This window comes from Bactrocera neohumeralis, chromosome 4 (assembly GCF_024586455.1).
Source record: "Bactrocera neohumeralis isolate Rockhampton chromosome 4, APGP_CSIRO_Bneo_wtdbg2-racon-allhic-juicebox.fasta_v2, whole genome shotgun sequence".
Classification (NCBI taxonomy): Eukaryota; Metazoa; Arthropoda; class Insecta; order Diptera; family Tephritidae; genus Bactrocera; species Bactrocera neohumeralis.
Window position 1 is genome coordinate 55,210,762 of NC_065921.1, and position 22,568 is coordinate 55,233,329.

At 35.7% G+C, this 22,568-nt stretch overlaps 1 protein-coding gene and 1 pseudogene across 2 annotated transcripts in view; one reads left to right on the forward strand and one right to left on the reverse strand.

Moving 5' to 3' along the window:
• LOC126754624 (uncharacterized) overlaps positions 1–21,218 on the forward strand; it is a 235,957-nt gene extending 214,739 nt beyond the window's left edge. Inside the window, exons 1-5 of one of the 2 annotated variants that reach the window (XM_050466734.1) lie at positions 18,293–18,447; positions 20,469–20,514; positions 20,572–20,834; positions 20,893–21,046; positions 21,101–21,218. In XM_050466734.1, the coding sequence (XP_050322691.1) occupies positions 20,478–20,514; positions 20,572–20,834; positions 20,893–21,046; positions 21,101–21,216 (570 nt within the window). In that variant the 5' untranslated portion in view covers positions 18,293–18,447; positions 20,469–20,477 and the 3' untranslated portion in view covers positions 21,217–21,218. Of the gene's footprint in view, positions 1–18,292; positions 18,448–20,468; positions 20,515–20,571; positions 20,835–20,892; positions 21,047–21,100 lie in introns of those variants that run through there. The other variant, XM_050466735.1, reaches the window with a different exon arrangement.
• Positions 9,632–9,834, reverse strand: LOC126757712 (small nucleolar RNA U3; annotated as a pseudogene).
• Positions 21,219–22,568: the final 1,350 nt, after the last annotated feature.

The window sequence follows — 22,568 nt, forward strand, 5'->3', positions numbered from 1 at the left end:
ACGAAAGACACCCCGAAAAACCCTACCTGAAAGCTACTCCGATTGAGACCATGAAGATTTGAGAATATTAAACAATAAAATAAATAACCTGTTAGTTAATAATAACCAGCATGTAATAATTAATAAGTCTATTCTAGAAAGAATAAACAATCTGACGTACTTATATTTCTAATGTAATATTAAATGAAATTAAGTCAAATGACATTGTCAAATTATAAGTAGAAAAAGGTATTGAGAGAAAATTAAATTTAATTAAAGAAGAGCTAACAAATATAGATTATTCTATCCAGTGGGCGAAAGCTGGAATTGTAAACTCGTTTATGTTATCAAATGAAGAATTAGTTGTAATCAAGGAAACATTAGAAAAACAAAATACGCCTTACATAAATGTAATCGAAGCTATTGAATTTAGCGATGTCAAAATTGCATCAAATTTATCATCTATCATTTATATTATAAAATTTCCCTTGACAAGTCAAGAGCTTTGTAAATCAATAATAACAAAACCTGTAAATCTAGGAAATAAGGCTATAAAACTTGAATACGAAAATTTAATTGTTTGTAATAAAGACATATTTGGTGTCAAAAATAGCTGTAATAATGTTAACGGGTTAATAATTTGTAAGCAAGATAATTTAGAAAAAGTCACGAAAAGCAGCTGCGTACCAAATCTACTAAAGGGCTACGCATCCAACTGTACTTTAGTCAATAACCACCACATACCAACAATAGAAGAGGTAACTCCTGGTTTATTGCTTATCAACGGCTATAATGGGTCTCTAAAGATAGACAACGAGGTTATCAGTCTACAAGGAACCTTCCTGATAAAATACGATAACGCAAGTTAAACTATTGAAAACAAGAATTATACAAATAGAAATCAAGTTCTTGCACAACCCCTACCAGCTATCATCAAATCAGCAGACGTTACAACACATCTCGAAGAAGTCCTCTCTCTGCAATATTTGAAGGATCTTAACGTAGCAAATATCCAACAAATCAATGCCATCAACAATAAATATCTACAAAATCAGCCTATTCACTGGATCCACAGCAATAATACTATTACTTTTTGCCCTGTTTGTAATGATAGCAAGGAAGATCCTCCTCAAACGAAAAACAAAATTTCGTATTCAGGTCAATAATAATCTTACACCAACGAAAGGATCAACCCCTACACTTGACGATATTTCAAGGACATCCAACGAGGACGCTGCATGTTCTAAAGGGGGAGGAGTTAACGCAACATACGCCGAAATTGGCTTACATAGCTTTTACAAATAACCAACCACTAAAAGCTTACGTAAGCATGCGACTTGGACAGCGGTCGCTATACCACGGTTAAACGACACCACACGCGCATCCAGAGTAAACGACGATACAGCGCCGCCGCTACTTGAGAACGGCAGAGCTGCTTTTCAACAACAACAACGACTTCAATGCACCTGTACGTGCAACGTGACTTGCTAGCATAAATTAGGCGTAAGAAGATTTTTGTAATTATTTCTAAGTTTGGTTTTCAACAATAAACACACGGCTCGCTGCCAAATAATAATTGTGTTTTAAATGTGAACAAATAAATAAAAAACTTGTATACGTATGATCGTGAATACATATCGACGCAGATTTTTGAGAGAAGCACCAGAAAGTTGTGCAATTTATGATTTTTAGCTTTTGCCATCGTCGCGAAAAGACGACTAGTTGGCAAAGGCATGCTCGGGGAGATATTAAATTATAATAAATTTATAAAATGTGAATTTAAGTTTTCTAGTTTTCTTTCATGCAAAATGAAATGCATTTCTTGGAGTATCACTAAGAAGTATAACTTCATCCGAACGTAAAGGCCTCCACGCACCTTTTTTTTATACATAATTTATACATGTGTGTTAAATTTTACCTGGTCGAATAGATACGTAGCGCTTAGGAATACTTTCGTAGTCAAGGAAATACTTGTAATCAACATGGTCCACTTTTAGAGGAAATGGGTTCTCTCGAGACTATCTAATCAAGCCAGACAGCTCAGATGTTAAATTTATTTGTCTCTTATTGATTTTTCTTTGATTGAGGGAGTGGGTCGAATCACACTCCATTTGTGTATGTCCCACTATTAAATACTTATGTTCTACCGTTATGTTTTCTTGAACACATAAAGATAATATTGCATTAGAGAGAATTATATTTCGGTTCTGGTAGAAACCATCGGAATATATAATTATGTGATGAATATTTGGTGGCTTTTAATGGAATTTTTTATGTATTTTTTTATACATGTAGCAAAGGTAGAAGCAACAAGGGTACCATCTGTTTCGTTCCAGACAAAATTGTCAGATTCATGTGAAATAACGTTATAAATTGTGAAATTGTGCACTTGTAATTTCATTTTATAGTACGTGGCATTTGCATTTGTCTGTGGAATCAATTTCACTGCCTGCATGTCAATGCATAACAGCAAGTGTAATCCTGATTTGGCGTTTTCTATGTCAATTAACTTTTCATTTTTCATGTCTTGTATATCCTTTCTATGAATGTCGTACTGATCTTGGGTTAAGTTCTTCGATTCGTATGATGTGCAGGTGTCGCACATATCATTTTTTGGCTTAAATATACAACTGTTTTGTTTTTTTAAACGTTTTTGAAATAAGACTCCTTCATTAGGAAATGCTTTACGTTCTGATGTTATTTTGTTTTGTTCTTCTGGCGAAATATTGGTGCCGTGGGAGTCATTGAAATTTACCCAATTCCTCACCATTTTCTCACTTAATCCAATCCGTAGATAAAAACATATGAAAGCACACTTGAACACGTTTAGAATGATGTTTTAAATAGTAACGTTTTGTAATTGATCTTCTAGAGTACTCAACACCAATTCGCTTTATGTTTGCGCGTTCAACAAGATTAACGACATACATTTGTTTTTGATCCCATGACATTTTCCAGAACCCATTAAATATTTCCTTATGATTTTCTTCGGAAAATGTAGAACAATTCCGTACAGCATGTTCCATGTATTTTTTTCCTTTCAATCGGTTTATTATATTTCCAGACCTTTTATTATTTTTTTTAAGTTTTTCATTACAACCATTTTCACAATTAGTACTCATTTTATTAATTTTGTTTTATTCCGGGAATAAAGGCAGTAACACAATAACACAATTTGATAAAGAATGAAAGATAATGAAAACAAATGCTTTTTGCATTTTAGGTGACGCTATGTACCGAAATTTTGTCAAACAAGTAAGGAAGGGCTAAGTTCGGGTGTCACCGAACATTTTATACTCTCGCATCATAAAGTGATAATCGAGATTTCATTATCCGTCATTTACATATTTTTCAAATACCGTATTTGTGTAAAGTTTTATTCCGCTATCATCATTGGTTCCTCATATATCACTTTATCATGCGAGAGCATGAAATGTTCGGTGACACCCGAACTTAGTCCTTCCTTACTTGTTAACTTTCAAGCCGGTAATAAAGAGGTTTCCATACAAGAATTTGAGTTTGATCGTTCAGTTTATATTGCAGCTATATATATCCGATAGTAGTCTGATCCGAAAGATTCCTTCAACTAGTATAGCGTAGTATAGTAGTATATACAAGAACTTTATTTTGATCGTTCAGTTTGTATGGCAGCTATATGCTATAGTAGTTCCACCTGAAAAATTACTTCTGATATTGTAATTATGGTTTGTGTAATAATTTATGAGAAATTTTGTGTTATACCTAGTCTAATGAAAAAGATTTTCATACAAGAACTTAATTTTGATTGGCCTATATTTACAGAACTCAGGAATTACTATGATCAACTTATTATTGTTATTATATTTTTAATTTGTTCTTCAAAATCTATGCCATTGCCTCAAAAAAATCCTCCTTAGCCCCAATACACTTATGACAACGGTTTTTTTCCAATTTTCGAAACAGATGTTAAAGTGAATTTCCGGAATAACTTTCAATAACTTTTAATGTATTCAATTGACTTAAAACGGTTTTCACGGAGCGGTCGTTTGACTTTTCTGAATAGCCAGAAGTCGCACGCAGCTAAATCAAGCGACTGTGGGGATTACGGCATGATATTGGTTAACAATTTGGTGATTTGGTCATTCACGAGGAATGAATGCAGTATGCGACGGTGCGTCTAATCAAAAACACTTGCTCGCAACAAACAATTATCACCGAAGACCTTTTCCAACATCCTGAACGTTTCGTCACCTGAAATTTGATTCCGCACACGAATTTTGGTAGAATTTCTTTGTTAAATAATTTTACTCATCCTAAATATCGCCGAATGCACTTTTTGCACTTCATAAAGACAAGCATAGTAACATTTGCATGCACACATTGTAGCTTAAAAGCTTAATATTTTATTATTACTGTGCGCTTTTAATAAAGAAATTCCTGCTCACAAATTTTTTATCATAAATTATTCTATTAATAATGAATACTATGTCTCTATACATTTGTGTAGATGTAACTAATGGTATTTAATCTCGTTATATTTTCATTTTAGGTAATTATCATCTAATTGCGGTCTTAAATAACTAAAATCAAGGCAATTGCTGTAGAATTTATTTGGAACTGTTTTTATGTGAGTACGTAGAGTGAAAATGAGAAGAAATTTATAGTGTGCTGCTTTTGTTACCTACGCTGCGCTTACCAAACTTCTTTGATTGATCACATATCACATATTTTAAACAACGAAAGTTTACTTCAAAAGCACAGAAATAGGAGTTTTTAGTAAGGGAAGCATCGAAAGCCGGAGTGCGAAGCGTTAATCGGCTAAACTTGACCAACTAAAGACTCTCCTACGGAATCACCGGCTAAGTCTTACTTCGTGGGAGGGACAGACAAGACAGTCTCCTCAATTGCGCGAATTGATGGACGCCTAGTCTGTTGAAAAATTCTCAGTTCTGTCATTATGAATGCTGACGCTTCGCTGACAGCTTTTCATTTATCAGTCGACTGACACATAAGTGTCGTTAAATTTTCGATCCTAAAACTACCGCCGAGTGTAGTTTTTAGTTTTTCCTTTATATTCGAAAATCGAGGGCAATAAAATAAATATATGTCAGTCGTCGGACAAAAGGTAAAGGTAGCTTCTAAAGCCCTCATGTCCACTAAGTATTTAGGTCAGATGGAAATCCAGGTTCCCATGTTGTCTGCCTATCCACAAAAGGATGTTCGGTAAAAAATGATGGGTCAGGCGCCTTTTGGATGAGGATTTCCACCTCTGTTGCTACATTTTGGTATGTTCTTTTAATTTTAATCATATAGTCGGTTATCATGGTGCGATAAGGGTCGCCATTGACGGTTACGTTCTCACAGAAATGAGCCTCATCGCTGAACAAAATTTGGCTCGAAAATGTTGGATTCTCTTCGATTTTTTCAAGGCACCATAAAGCGAAGCGACGTCGCTTGGGAAGGTCAAGCACCTTCAATTGCTGCAAAAGCTGTATTTTGTGCGCCGTTAGTTAAAGATCTCGACGTAAAATGAGCTAATTCGTTCCATACGTCAGTCTGGGATGTTGCGAACGGGACCGAATCGACTGTACACGGTCTTCATGTACACTCTCAGCTACTGTTGCTCTGTTTTCTTCACTGCGTGCTGGATGTGGTCTATTCGGTCGAATATTATTCAATAATGAATGCTGGGTCCCAGATATAAAGCGTGGTCCCGTCCTCTAACTAGTTTATTGTATATATCTCCTAAACCACTTAAGCAACAATAACTAAATTTGCCGGATGCAAATCTTAAAAGAACCTTACCGACAGTGTGAAAATGGATGAAATCATAGTATAAACCCGTTCACTCCCCATATAACGCTACTGTTAAAAACTACTAAAAACGTAATAAATCAATAACCACCAATAACCAGAGATATTAAGTTTTACCTACGAGATTGTACAAGGTGTATTCCAAAGTAAACAGGACTTGAAAAAAAAGAACAATTAGTTTATTCGGCAAAATCAATCCGGCATGGCCGCCAGTATGCCAGTATGCCGGTGCAAACCTTTTGAATGGCCTCTACGTCTGCATAACGCTTTCCTTTCATGGGCAAATGCATTTTTCCGAAAAGCAGGAAGTCACACGGTGCCATATCAGGTGAATACGGGGAGTGGTTCATGGTTAAAATGTGATTTTCGGTTCAACAATCGGTGTTTAATGATGTCCTTCGAATGTTGGATTCTGAGCAATTTTGGGTCGTCAGTCAATTTGTGCGGAACGAACCGTGTACATATCTTTCCTAAGCCCAAATATTCGGTCAAAATGCAATAAATCGATGCTTTGGAGATGTTCAATTTCATTTTCATAAATTTTAATAGTGATTTCGGCTGATTTTTGATGAATTCAAGCAAAATTTTCGATGGAATTTTCGATGATCACGGATTTTGATTGGCCCACATGTTGATCGTCATTTATGTCCTCACGGCCACTTTGAAAGCGTTGAAACCACTCGTGCACTCTGCTGTGGGATAGGCAATCGTCGCCATAAACTGTTTTCATCGATTGAATCCTTTCCGTAGAGTTTTACCAATTTTAAATCAAAAATTTAATGTTGGCTCTTTGTTCGAAGATCATTTTCGCACCGATAACACAAACATACTGAAACTTAAAACGCAATAACTTCACTTCCAATCAATAAAATACCATGAAATTCTCACTGGACAATCGATAAAGATAGCAAATTCTAACGCACTAGTCGACATATAGATGGCGCCATCAGGGGGCGCTAGATTCAAATGTCCTGTTTACTTTGGAAAGCAACTTGTATGACTAGGGGTTATAGGGACAGGGGTAAGAATTGGACAATGGGTGTGTCACCGCCAACATTTTGGTCAAATTTCATATATACATATACTGACCGCCCGATTTCGACAAAATTTAGTACATGAAATTCTTTTTACATTTTTATTTAACACCAGCTGACCCCGCAGCCGTTCTCCTGCGTGAAATTATGTGTTTTGAAATGAAAAAAAGTTGAACGTGTCACTTCACTTTTTTTTTCAATGTAACGCAGCTTGATAAACAACATTTTTTGGTTTCTATTCCGGTGTACAGAAAATATGGTTTTCCAACTCGTGAGCACGCCACATATATCTGGCCGTGTGGAAAACAAGCATTTCCAAATGTATGCCATACACTATGCGACTATTCTTGTGTGCTGTTGATTGTCATCTCAAATGCAATTTTCACTGAAAGCTGAATACGTTTGAACTGAAATGGCAAATTGTTAGAACTCAGAGGAATTCGTAGCATCAAGCATTCTGCCCCTTCGTATTCGATAGCTGCGTCACAATCAGTCGGGTTCCATTACATAGTTTCGGCGCACGAAGATTCCGAAACATAATAATGTTAGATCAAACTTTGAGATGCAAATAATGCTGCGGCATACCAAGCCTCTTCAAAGAATTTAGAAATTCCACTGAATAATTCACAGCGTATTGTTCATTGTCAAGACGATCGATCGATTTGTATGAACGCAAATCTCTTGGAATTTGACTGTGAATCTTCCAGTTTAAGTGAACAACATCGGTATTTTTGGCAGCGTTCATTAATCAATAGCAACCGAAGCTAGAAGCAATCGTGGTTTTTTTTTGGGTGGATTGTGAAAATTCGTCTTAATGCATTAGTTGAAAATACACCTGGATTAACTATTTCTTCGACGATGCATTCCATGTGTAATATGTATCAAGGTATTTCCGAATAGAGCAATGTTCTCGCAAACGGATCACTGACGAAAGTTGAGGAAAAACTCGTCAATGTTAATTTTGTTGCTGGCTGTTTTCCACTGTATTCTCTGGGTTTAAATACACTCTTTGACCATTCTCCAAATTAACTGCTAGACGCAAAACAGTCGGAAAACATTCATGAATTGCAAAAGTAAATATCTTACATAACGCTTCATTGCAGTACACGTATCGACCCATTTGATATTTGCTGATCTCATTTAGTTCAAGGCCAATTACCGCCATGTTGTTTCCTTTGGGGGCGGACTTGCAAACGTATTTGATCGATTTCACCTAACTGCAACACTCGACATTGATACGAGTTTTGAGTCTGGGTTATAAAATAGTGGTGAATATAGTACGATACATGTGTTGTCAACTTCGATATTCACTCTTCTAAATTTAATGCTGAATGTTCTGCCATTGTTATCTGGTGAGTGATGCCGATAGAGGTGGATATCCACCAATTCCAGTTTGTGTTTCCGAAAGATAAGCAGTTGAATAGTGTTTCGTGAATTTATCGTCAGACATACAAACCGAAGAGGTATTGTAATGTCCGCAAGGTACATGAACCGTATTGGTTTTCACCATTTCGTATAATTCTGGACCTATATCTGGATCAGGAATTTCCGCAAAAATGATTTCATCAATTTGATCTGGTGTAACCATCATCCACCATCCAAAGAAGAATATGCGCGTGCGGCAAACCTCTCTTTTGCCACTCAACAGAGTACATCCAGCATCTAACAGCACCGCATATACGTTGCTTCAAGATAAAGTTTATCAAACATCGCAACTGTTGTTTGAAAAGTCGTGCTCTGACATCGTTACGATTGCTTGCTGATTGCCCGCGATCCATAATTTCATCCGCTCGCTTCATACTCGGTCATGTGCCATGGGCTGTCAATATATGTTGATGCTAAAACGAATGCGACCTCTTCGTGGCATCGTAACAAATTTTAATCTGTAATTGAGCACTTTGTGTGAAACACACACAACGTTTTCACTGAATGAATTTCAATAATTTTTTTTTTTTGAATAGCCGGAATAAAGAAATCAAGCTAAACTAAATTTGACAATTGAAAAAAAAATTTTGTATGAAAAAAAGTAACTTTTTGGAATTGTCCAATTTTCCGACTTTTCCTTACGAAAAGCATACGGTTTTGTTATTTCTAAACTTTCCCCGATCCACAGCGAACAACCTTTAAAAATTTCATCAATATTGGTTCAGCCGTTCTCTAGCATTAGCGTTACTCACAGCATTCATTCGTTTGTATGGGAAAAAGAAAGTGCTCTTTTTGCGGGTTTTCCGACAATTATTCGAATCTTTTTCGTAAGAAAAACCATCTTTTAACCTCAACGAACATTTTAAAAAAAAAGGTGCGTGGAGTCCCTACGCGCGGATGAAGTTATACTTCTTAGTGATATTCCAAGAAATGCATATCATTTTGTATGGAAGAAAACTAGAAAACTTAAATTCACATTTTATAAATTTATTATAATTTATTATCTCACCGAGCATGCCTTTGCCAACAAGTCGTCTTTTCGCGACGATGGCAAAAGCTAAAAATCATAAATTGCACAACTTTCTGGTGCTTCTCGCAAAAATCTGCGTCGATATGTATTCACGATCATACGTATACATACATATTTACGCATATTTGTAGGCGAAGCTGCTACAGCGGCAAGGGGTGACAATCGGCGGCCATTACTTTACTTATGCCATAAAAATTCTATTGCTACGAATATGTAAATGACAACGAAATAATGCAAATATGCATATTTCTAAAGGTCATTAATTTCTTTGAAGAAATGAAAGGAATGAATGATCCTGAGAAGTATAGTCTTAACTTTTCAACGGCCAACGCAGAGCATTTCAACCAAAAGGAATTTATTCATTAAAATCACCACTCAGAAGTCGTTTTATCCATTGTAAGCGAACGATTTTCGAAGAAACATCATTTCTAATATGCCACAAGACAAAATTAGAAATGAACTTCTTAAACCTCACGCTGTCAGATAAAACGATATACCTCGTCATCGCGGGTCGATTTCCAAAAAATGTAAATGAAGACTAACTACAGAAATAATCCTGTAAAGTATAGCCTTAATTTTTCAACGGCCAACGCAGGGTATTTCAACAAAAGCTCACATAAAATAGTTGACAATTCGCAGAAATGAAAGACAAAGGAAAGAAAAAGCAGTATAACTTCAATAATGAACAAGCATACAAACATACATATGCGCAGCAGCAGCAAGGAAAGAGGTAACGATCGGCGATCCATTGTATATTTCTTTCATACATAACCAAACCATAATTAGGACAACGCAACACAAGTGTCAATGGTGGTGTTGGTGGTAAGCGCTTGAAAAGTTACGACGAGCACGTAGGTTCGAATCCCAACAGAATTTATTATACTCTCGCAACAATGTTGCTAAGGAGACTATTATAGTCTTGTTCGCATAACGGTTGTTTGTAAGTCCTAAAACTAAAAGAGTCAGATATAGGGTTATATATACCAAAGTGATCAGGGCGACGAGTAGAGTCGAAATCCGGATGTCTGTCTGTCCGTCCGTCCGTCTGTCCGTCCGTCCGTCCGTGCAAGCTGTAACTTGAGTAAAAATTAAGGTATCATGTTGAAACTTGGTACACGTATTTCTTGGCTCCATAAAAAGATTAAGTTCGAAGATGGGCAAAATCGGCCAACTGCCACGCCCACAAAATGGCGGAAACCGAAAAGCTATAAAGTGTCATAACTAAGCCATAAATAAAGATATTAAAGTGAAATTTGGCACAAAGGGACGCATTAGGAAGGGGCATATTTGGACGCAATTGTTTTGGAAAAGTGGGCCAGGCCCCGCCCCCTACTAAGCTTTTTGTACATATCTCGGAAACTACTATAGCTATGTCAACCAAAGTCTACAAAGGCGTTTTCTTCAGGCATTTCCATATACAGTTCAAGAGAGGAAGAAATCGGATAATAACCACGCCCACCTCCCATACAAAGGTTATGTTGAAAATCACTAAAAGTGCTTTAACCGACTAACAAAAAACGTCAGAAACACTAAATTTTACGGAAGAAGTGGCAGAAGGAAGCTGCACCCAGCCTTTTTTTAAAAATTGAAAATGGGCGTGGCGCCGCCCACTTATGGACCAAAAACCATATCTCAGGAGCTACTAGACCGATTTCAATGAAATTCGGTATATAATATTTTCTTAACACCCTGATGACATGTACGAAATATGGGTGATATCGGTTCACAACCACGCCTTCTTCCAATATAAAGCTATTTTGAATTCCATCTGATGCCTTCTCTGTATAATACGAGTATAAACATTAGGAACCAATGATGATAGCGGAATAAAACTTTACAAAAATACGGTATTTGAAAAATATGTAAATGACGTATTATGAAATCTCGATTATCACTTTACCATGCGAGAGTATAAAATGTTCGGTGACACCCGAACTTAGCCCTTCCTTACTTGTTGTATGTGAATTTCATGTATTATCCTAAATATTCCTGTTTGTAATCTAGCCGTTCCCTTTTCTATGGTTATTAATTTGAGTAGTCGAGGATCGGTACTTCCCGCAGGCATAGCGGTAGCAATATTATGAAAAAAATATCGTACATATTTAGTTACGCATTCTACATTTTCGAATTATTTGTTCTTTTTCAGTTAACACGGTACTATTTCTATCTTCCTTAACTATTTCCTTACTGTAGGGTTTACCTAAATTAGTTCCTAATCTCCTATTTTTCTTAACAAATATTATTTGTCCTGGTAGATATGATTTTATTTCCTTTTTATTGGAATGAACTGAATGATTATACTCAGATACTGCTCTTTCTAAAAGTTCTTCAAAATTTCTGTGTCTTATTATTTCTCTTATGCAATGTATTATTTCGATTAACCCATTTACAACCAAGGAGGCAAAAAATAAGTTTATTTAAAATTTTCAGTTTTTTATTGATTTATACCATCGCAGAGATGAACAAAACAATTTTTGTTTTTTTCTTACATATACGAAAATTTTGCTGTACCCACACGAGTACAATGGTCAAAAGTGTATAAAATATTTATGAGTGGGCTATTTTAAAACAGTCGCGTTCCACGCACAAAGCAGTACCACATAGCAAATCCACCTGATTCGTTTTTGGCTGACATTATTTTATTATTGTGGTCGTATTTGATCTTGAAATATCCTCTTGCTTGTTTTTGGAAATATTTTTTTGAATTCAAAGGACATTTTTTAGTTCTATTTTCTCTCGTTGCTTCTACGGCTTTATCAAACAGTGTCTCAAATACCTCAACGGGACTTCTACCATCCAAATCCATTTTCATTTTCATCTTATTTTTTATATATATAGTAGTCGAATCCATTGTCAAGTTGCATGCTTCGTTGTTCCAAATAGGGCTTACAGAACGTATTTCAGCACTCATTCTTTGTAGCTGGGCAAGCGGTATTTCATCTTCGCTGTCAAAGTTTATGCTGTTATTGAATACTTCAACGCATCCAGCAACGTCGCCCGGCAAGTTTATTTCATTTATGTTATCTTCATCACCTTCCTCTTCGTCAGTATTGACATCGACATCAGGAGGAATCATAATGATATCGACGTCATCTGCCTCATCATCATCCGCGATGTCAGCTAAAGCCTGTGAAAGTTGTTTATATCTCTTTCCATAAAAACACGAAGTGGAAATAGCCATCCTAACCAAAAGATACAATTTTTTATTTCACCTACACATTTTGCCATTGTACCTAAGCGGGTACACAACTTTTAAAAGGCACATACCTCAAATAAGAATAGGTTTTTCAAATGAGTTTTTTTTTCTTTGTAAAATTGATCTCTTTAGTCTTATCTCACACAACACAAAATTTTAAAACTAACAACTGAGAGATAATAGCTCATCAACAGCAAAATAATGACTAAAGACACAAAATCACACAATATGAAAAAACCGCACAGAAGTTGACGCTACAAAAAGTGCCGTTATGAATTCGCGTGAAGCGAATGTATTTTTTTTGTTGTTTCTAGGAATAAAACTACGCATATGATCAAAAATTTGTGTGCAAATACTTAGCATTGAGTTACGCCACATGCCTAAACTTGACTGATTTTCTGTACACAAGCGAGTACAATGGTTGTAAATGGGTTAATGTAGAGTGGAACCTTTCCACTTGTCCGTTGGCTTGGCTTTTGTATGGAGGAGTAGTGTAAACTTCTATTCCTAATTCGTCTTTTATCATAAATTTTAAAGAATCTGTGTTTAAAGATGGCTCATTGTCGATAACTATTAATTTTGGTACTCCGAAGAAAAATATAATATCTCTTAAAGGTTTTCTGACGTCTTCTATTGCTCTGCTATTTAGGCTTTTTGTTATTGCGTATTTTGTAAATTTATCTAAAGCTGTCATGACTATTTTTCCCTCTGTTAAAAATATATCGATATGGACTGTGTGTCCTGGATATGTTGGTAATGGAGTTACTGCAATTTTCGGTTGGTTCGGATGTCTCTCGTGCTTATTCTCTCTACAAACGGTGCAGTTGACTATTATCCGTTTTATTTTATTTAACATATCGGGATAATATTTTGTTTCGAGAATATGTGTTTTATTTTCAGTGGCATTCCTATGTGCTCTTAAATGTTCTTTTAATATGACGTTCTCCTGTTCTTGTTCGTTACTAATATCTTCAACTAATTTTTGAGTATATCGGCTTTTAATGTTACTCAAATGAATAGGATAGATATTTTTCATCATAGCCATTATCCTTTCTTCCGTATGAATTCCATTTATATCAGATGGGTTAAGGTATCGTTTCATGTAAGAAATCAATAACTGTTCGTTGTACTCTGGTTCTGTAATTATATGTCTATGAACTGTTGGAAAAATTATTTTAAATTGATATGAAGATTTTTCACCAATCTTGAAAAAAATTTGGTTTTTGAAAACATTAATTGGAACTCCTGTACAAGGGATTAAATTATGACTTGAGCTTTCATCGCTATGAATCGTAAGTGTGAGTGAATTTATTTGTATTGGTATCCTTGAAAGGGCGTCTGCAACTACATTTGTTTTACCAGGTTTGTAAGTTAGTTCATAGTTATATTCTTCTAAAATGGCTTTCCATCGCTTCATTTTACTATTAGTATTCTTATGGCTTAAGGCATAGGTAAGAGGTTGATGATCGGTGATAATTTTAACTTTTTTTGAACCGTAGAGGTAATTTCTAAGTGAATTCAGTGACCATATTATACCAAGCATTTCTTTCTCATTGGTAGCATAATGCCCTTCGGCTTTGCTTAAAGTTCTAGATATGAAAGTAATTGGTCTACCGTCTTGCGATAGCACGGCACCTAATGCGAAAACTGAGGCGTCGATCGTTAGTTCAAAATCTTTATCGAAATTTGGGTGCGCTAAAACTATATCCTTGGATACTAAAGTATTTTTTATTTTATTAAATGCTTCTAAGGCCTCGTTGTCTAATTCTACTTCTATTTTTTTCGAGTTCCGTTTCGAGACATGACCGGCTTCTCCTCTTAGTAGTGCTGTTAATGGTTTAGCTACTTTTGCGTAATCCTGGATAAATCGTCGGTAATAACCTGACATACCTAGGAAGGATCTTAATTCTCTGAGAGTTTGTGGAACTGGAAATTTAGCTACCGCTTCTACTTTCTCGGGGTTGGTTTTTATCCCATTTGAACTGATTGCATATCTTAAAAATTCTACTTCTTCTTTAGCAAATGTACATTTGTCTAATTGGATTTTCATATCTTCATTTTCTAAGGTCTGGAATATTAACTCTATATTTTTAAAATGCTCTTCTTCATTTTTGCCAAATATAATTACATCGTCAATGTAAACACATCATATAACTCCTATATGTTGTCGTAGGATATCGTCTAGTGCTCTTTGGAATGTGGCTGGAGCATTTTTTAGACCGAAAGGTAAGCGGAGGAATTCATATTTTCCGTTCTTTACGGAAAATGCGGTTTTTTTCAGTGTCTGACTCGCGAAGTGGAATCTGATGGAACCCACTTTTTAAATCAATAACAGTAAATAGTTTATTGTTTCCCAGATTTGCAAGGACTTCGTTAATTTCTGGTATAGGAGACTTATAGGGGATCGTAACTGAATTAAGTTTACGATAATTAACGACCATTCGATACTTTTTTCGCCAGAGGCATCTGACTTTTTGTTAACTATCCATATTGGGGAGTTATACGGAGATTTCGATCTCCTTATTATTCCGTTATCTAGAAGTTCTTCAATTTGGCATTCGATTTCGTATTTTAATGCCATCGGATACGGGTATGGCTTGGAGTAGACAGGGGTTTCGGTTGTTGTCCGGATTTCACATTTTGCGAGAGTGGTGTAGGTGAGTTTTTCATCAGGATCGGAAAAAAGGTTTGGGCATTTATCAATAATATTATTAATTTTGTTTTGCTGTTGTAATGAAAGATGTGGAATATTGATTGCCGCATTATTCGCTTCGTGTGTTATTCCCTGTTTTAACATTATATTTATACTTTGACAAATCATCATTAAATTTTTGTCGGTATGAATAATTGCTTTTAATTCTTTACGTGTGTCGTTGCCTACTATTTCGTGGAACGACCTTAGAGTTGGTAATATGAAAAATTTTATTTTCCCTACTGTTGTGCCCGGCAACTGATTTTACTGTAAAGGGCTTTTCGTTCAGAATTGGATTCCTAATCCTAGTCGAATGTAATTCTTATTGCATCCGTTATCAATAAGAAAATCTCTTGTGTCTCTGCGCCTTGTTCTAAATTCGTAATAAGGCAGCGAAGACGGCGCTAATCTAAAAAAATTAATAGTATCAGGCTCATTTTTTCCTGCATTATCGTAATTACTATCGTAGGAGTTGTCATCGTATATCCCGTTCGGGTCTAATTGTATTGCATTAGTAAAAAAATTCTTTGTATTTGGAATGTATTGGGCCTATTCTGATAATTAATTTATCTTAATCGTATTGACTGGTCTACTTCCATTGGGGTTGGTGGTTTAGGTGGAAGGTTCGGTCTGTTATTAAAGGAGGTATTTTCTCTAGTAATATGGGGGTTGTTCGGGTAATTTTTGAACCTCGGCATGAATCCTTGGTTATTTTGCATATAATTGGTGGAGTGTTGGAGATACCGGTTTGGTTGACGACCGAATGCATGTTGGTCGAAATTTCGTCAGGGGGAGTGGGAATAAGTTAATTCGGGGTAAAAAGCTCTATTGTTATTAAAACTATTAGATTTATGGACCTTTGCGCATTGGCCACGGCGGATATCGCATTTGATGGAACGATGAGCTGTACGAAATATACGACGACATTGACATAGTTCAGCGAATTAATGGACAGCGGCTACGCTGGCTAGGTCATGTTGTCCGGATGGACGAAAACACTTCAGCTCTGAAAGTATTCGACGCAGTAACCGCCTCCACTCCGTTGGAAGGACCAAGTGGAGAAGGACCTGGCTTCGCTTGGAATATCCAATTGGCGCCACGTAGCGAAAAAAGAAAGGACTGGCGCGCTGTTGTTAACTCGGCTGTAATCGCGTAAGCGGTGTCTATGCCAATTAAAAAGAAGAAGAAGAATTCTATACGTCATGTTATCAAGTTTTTGACATAAATGTATTGCTTGGGGCAAGGTTGTCGGTTCTCTCATGCTGAGAAGATGAGATAAATCGCCATTTAGTCCTCTAATAAATGTGTCAAGGGCTTTGTCCATATATGAATTGGTCATAGTCCGTATGGACTCGTCGCTTAACTCGAGACATGAAATTTTGTCTAATATAAGGGAAAGGTGTTGGTAAACGTTTTGGTAGAAAACCGGAATGTCATCGCGGCGTTGAACCAGAGTGGTCGTCTGGTATTCGAGGGTGCCTATGTCCCTTTTATCCGAATAATGCTTCATAAGACATTTTCAAATTTGACTCCAATCAAGCGGAGTATTGTACGATTCCAATGAGGTGTCGGCATCGCCAATTATTTTATGCCTGATCGTATGGAGTATCGCGATGTAGTTAGGGGTATTCTAGACTCCCCCATAAGCTTTAAAAATGTTTTCTACGCTTTTCCTTTAGGAGTTAAATTCACCTGGTCGTCCGGAAAATTCTCTAAGCCATCTAACCATGTCCAGAATCTTATCTAATTCGTTTATGTTGTTCGCATTCAGTGTCACGCTGTGGTCGGGTTCAGTAAAGTCAGTTATAGTCTGCGTACTCATTCGTTCGAGTATTTCTCGAACTATTGTCGTTATTAAAGTTGGGTTAGGGGTGGGAGGGTTTTAAGGATGGTTGGAAGGATTTGAAGGATGGGTGGTTTGCCCATAATCTGGCCTCATTTGGTTTAGTTGTTCAAATTAATTCTTCAGCTGTGTCTGGCATTATGTTAATATATTTTTTTTATGTCAATTAGTTAAATTTATTTTCCTTTTCAATAGCGCTCTATCTCTTTCCTTTTCTTTTTATGTGAAATAATTAAATTTCTTTTTCTTTTTAATAGAACTCGATTTCTTTCCATTTATTTCTATGTCAAATAATTAAATTTATTTTTTTTTGTAATAGTACTTTTTTTTGTTTGTAAGGGTTTACATTAATTTAGGATTTTTACCTAAATTCCTTTAATTTAAATTTCTTTTCTTTTAGTTTAGGACCTTTTTTCGATTCTCTCTCTTTTGGGGTTGAACAAGTTAATTTCGCATTCTTTGTAGTATCAATATTCTTTGTAATAATCTTAAAATATTTTATAAATGCTTACACTAGTGGTATCGAGCTTTCCGTAGGATGTTTTTATACGGTCCTGGGTTGTCCTTTTCTCTACAGGTACTGAGGTCTCTCGACGTTTCCAAATCGCACGTGCTACGATGTAGCCGCTCGCTTTTCTTTACTTTTACTTTTTTATTTTCAGGCTTTTCTTTTGTTATTCACAATCACTACCGTTCGCCACTCGTGTATCCTTAGTTTTTGGTTTTCAGGCTATTACTACTTTCGCGCGCTGGTCCCTGCTCGGGCGCCAGTTAAAAAACGTTTAGTTAGTTTTCGCGAAAACTCCACACATTAAATACTGGTGCCATTTAGCGTGCACATTTTTATGTGTATATCTTATGAATAACTTTCATATATATGCCGATCATTACATGCAGGGTCTGCACAGCACAGTCCAGTAACTAAGTCCACTAACTTGGAATAATAAACTCAATTTGCACTTAACCAATGCTGAATGGCTGTCATTGCCTGCAACGGCAAATACAAACACGCACACATGCATGCAAGCAAATATTGGTATATATATATGAATGTATATAAATACCCAGCAGATTTAAAAGCGAGATCTCCTGAAAGGAGGAATGAAGGAGTCCTCCTATTGACCTCTTTTAGGAGCAGTAAGGGAGATTTTTTAATTTTGTTCTTATATTGTGTTTTTTTTTTTTTATATTTTATTTTAGTGTTGACCTCCTTTTGTCATCTTTTAGGAGCAAAAAAGGAGATTTTATACTTCTATTGTGATTTTTTTTTACTTCATTTTAGTATTGATCTCCTTTTGTCCTCCTTTAGGAGCAATAAAGGAGATTTTTTAATTTTTCGTAGCTTAAAAATCGTACTTTTGATTCAAAAATTACAATTTAACGGGAAATAATAACTGTTATTTTTTGTCTTCAAGCGATTGTTCATTTCAACTGTGTTTTTTAAAGCGTGCAGACGTAAGTGTTTTATATCTAAGTATTAAATATTTTAAATTGATAATTAAATGTACTCTAAAAGGCATTTAAAACGCCTAGTGAATAAAAAATTAAATAATTTATACAAAAAACAAAATAATAATACACAAAATGAAAATGATGTGAAAAGTGTTAATGAAATTGAAAGTGATACAAGCTCTAAAGAAGTTTTTGAAGAAGTTGAAAGTGGTACAGGCTCGAAAGAAGTGATAGAAGATTTTTGTTTGCCAGCTGAACCACTTTCAAAACAGTTAGCCATTTGGGCAATTGAAAATCGAATAACAAGGGCCGCATGTAATAGTCTTCTTGCAATTTTAAACTCACAAAATTTAAATGTGCCTATATCAAAAAATAAGCTCTTACAATCTTTCCAACCAGATGATACTAATGTAATAGCCATGCCGCCTGGAGAATATTTTCACTTTGGCTTAGAAAATGCATTGAAAAATGAAATAAAACACGATAATTCTGTAGGTGAAACAATTGTATTAGATGTTTTTTGCGATGGTTTGCCACTTTACAAAAGTTCCGCGAAAACTCTTTGGCCAATATTGGGAGCAATTTCAAATTGTGAATCACAACCATTTTTAATTGGCAGTTTTATTGGTTGCTCAAAGCCACAGGAAGTTGAAAAATATTTGGAGAAATTTTTGGACGAGTACTCTGAGCTAAAAAAAAATGGGATGCTCTATGGCGGTAAATCTTATAAAATCAAAATAGGAGCTATCATATGTGATGCTCCAGCCAAAGCTTTTTTAAGTGGCACTGTTGGCCATACGTGTTCATATGGATGTTCCAAATGTGAGCAAAAAGCTGTGAGAATAAATAAACGTCTCTCATATTCTCTAACTTCTGGCGTCTTAAGAACTGACCAAAGTTTCGCCGAACGAACCACAAAAAACTTCCATTTAGCAAGATTTCATACTACTGCACATCCACTGGAAAATTGTGGCGTAAACATGATTACACAGTTCCCTTTGGATGTGATGCATTTATTCGATTTAGGAGTGGTTAAAAAAAGTTTACTTTTAATATGGAAAGGTAAACCGATAAAAAAAAATAAAAAATGCCTAAACAGTAATTTACTTAATGAAAAAATTGGAATTGTTCGAAAATATACGCCAAAAGAGTTTAATCGGAAGTTGAGGCCATTTGAAGAGATGCCACGTTGGAAAGCTTCAGAATTTCGACAAATAATATTGTATACAGGTTTCTTTCTGTTAAGAAATGTTATTGAAGATGATCTTTATGAGCATTTTTTGATTTTAATGACAGCATATAGATTCATATCCTGTCCAAGAATGTGCGAAAGTAATTTAGCCTGTGTGCAGAAGCTTTTAGAGGCTTATGTTGAAGATTTTGCCAATTTATACGGCAAAGATCGAGTCAGTTATAATGTTCATAACTTGCTCCATATATCGCAGTGTGTAAAGGACTTTGGATGTGCTTCTAACTTCTCTGGATATAAATTTGAAAGTTTTTTACAAATTTTGAAAAAGGATTGCCGGAAATCTCAATATATTTCTCAACAGTTGAATAATCGCATTACAGAGCGAAATTTTATTCCTAGGAAGAAAAAAAAATTGTCCACTGGGCAAAAGTTAATAATATTTATAATAAATATCAGTTCGGTAATTTTTTTTTAAGCAATAAAGTCCCAGATTGCTATTGCATGACGCAGGAATTAAATGTTTTTAAAATAATTGGGTTTCAAAAAGTGGGTGAACAGCTGGTTGTTAGAGATAAATATTTTAACGATGCAACAAGTTCATTTACGTATCCAGTAGACTCAAAAAGTGCGTTAGGGATATCGAAAGCATCTGTTTTAGCTGATTTAGAGCACAATATACCTCTCGAAATAATTTACTGCAAACTTTTTGCAATTGCTGAAGACGATCACTTTCATTTTGTTCCCATTTTGCATCATTGTTACTAAATTAATATATAATACAAAAATAATATAATACTTGTAAAATAATATAATATTATACACTTAATTATAGATAAATAAAATGACGTCACAAAATAATTTTTTATTCAATTCTCTCGGTAAGTTTATCTCTTGCAAATATTTTTTCATAACTCTTTAGCACATTTTTTTCCTAGAATGCGGAAGTTCTTCAATTTTAAGTGGAGAAAATATCAATGTGTCCACCATTACTTCCCGAAACACCTCCTCCTGGCAGAAAAACATGGAACAAAGAATACGGAAGCTAGAGGAAATATCGGCGCAGAACACTATACTCCTGGAGCGGATTATTGACATATTGCAACCGAAGAAGATTGATTTAATGATATTTCCTATTAAAAGCATAAATGATTTAGCATCTACAGAGTCCTTGCTTTTGAATAAGCCTGAGGCAGAAATTGTGAGTATAATAAAATACATTTGATAAAATGTTACTAAACAGTTTGAGTTTATTATAGGTGGCGTATCTGAAGCAAAAATTTTCAAAGAGACCCCTATCAAAAATTTTGGCTGAAGTGATTGCGGAGTCCCTGCTCTTAAAAGTGAATTGGGATGGAGCCAAAAAAAAAGTTGCATTGAAGAATTATGCACTTTTCAATAAATTTCTTTACGGTAATACATAATTTAAATCATGTCATCTATTTTTTTAACAAGTTTAATTTTTAGAGGCCTTAAAAGATGACTACTCATACCCTGATTTTGAGGCAAAGATCAAAAAGGCGTTTCTCAAATGTAAGGCTCAGTTCTACAGGAACACTTATAATATAAAAAAAAAAAAATAATAAATTTCATGTACATTCATTTAAGTAAAAATTTTAATAAAAAACAATATTATAAAAATTTGTTTTTGTTAAAATAATTGCAGGTTGAAAATAATATAGGATTTATCATAGAGATCTCCTATAGAAGTAATCATAGAGATGTCCTTTAGGATTAATCATAGAGATCTCCTATAGTAGTAATCATAGAGATCTCCTTTAGGAGTAATCATAGAGATCTCCTATAGCGGTAATCATAGAGATCTCCTATATCAGTAATCATAGAGATCTCCTTTAGGAGTAATCATAGAGATCTCCTATAGCAGTAATCATAGAGATCTCCATTAGGAGGTTAAAAGGAGTACTCGCGTTCCAATGACATGCAATGTTAAAAACGAGTATACAATTTTACGTGTATTTACACACGAGTATTAGGAGTAATAGGGAGTATAGGATATCTCCTAAAGGATTAATCCAGGAGGTCTCAAACGATCATCCTAAAATCTGCTGGGTATATACATAAGTACACACACATGTATCACTACAGTTATGTTTCACAGGGCTAGCTTGGGCTACTGTGGAGGTCAGCAGGTGGCGGATAGTTGAACGGCCTTCAGATATGAAGGTTAGCTGCGAATAACCAATAAGCAGTCCCCGACCGAAGCAGCAGGGATGGAGGGTATAGCTTAAAAGGCTATATCTACCCAACGAAGTCACTGTGATGGGGCGAACCGACACCGCCCAAAACTACGTGTCAACCAAAGAAAAATCTCGGAAGCGTTGGACTCAGATTGAGCGGCTCATTGGACAGCGTCTGTCTCCAGGTCAGGAGCGGCTGAACTCACCAAATACAATCGGAAATTGGAAAAAAAAAAAATTCTAATAAAACGGATACCAGATTCTAAGTCCAGTAAGACTCTGGTAAAAATCAACTGGAAACGGTTCTCGAAAATTCTATATTGGAGCTGACAGACGTAGCATTCGGCGACTTTAGCAAGCGGGGTGAAATCTTGCTGAAATGGCTTGCCGGCTAATGTTACGAATGCCTTCCGTCCCCACTAAAACCCCGGCAAGGCCTCAAGGTACGTTCGATGCTTGCCGTCATTGAGTTGGCGCTGCAATTTCGGTTGAGCGTTGCTCCCGATTAACGCTGATCTGGCACTGAACTTAGGTGCCCATAAGTGACCTCCCTGCATTGCAAAGATAATCACGGGATCATCACAGTGATTGCACATAGCGAGCAGAGATAGCGGCCTAGAGGGGGGACCCAATTAAATGAACACCACAAATCATAATAATGACACCGAATTTGAAAATGTAAACGAGCACATGGCCTTTAGGCGAAGCTCAAATATTATGCGAACACCGCCGCTGCA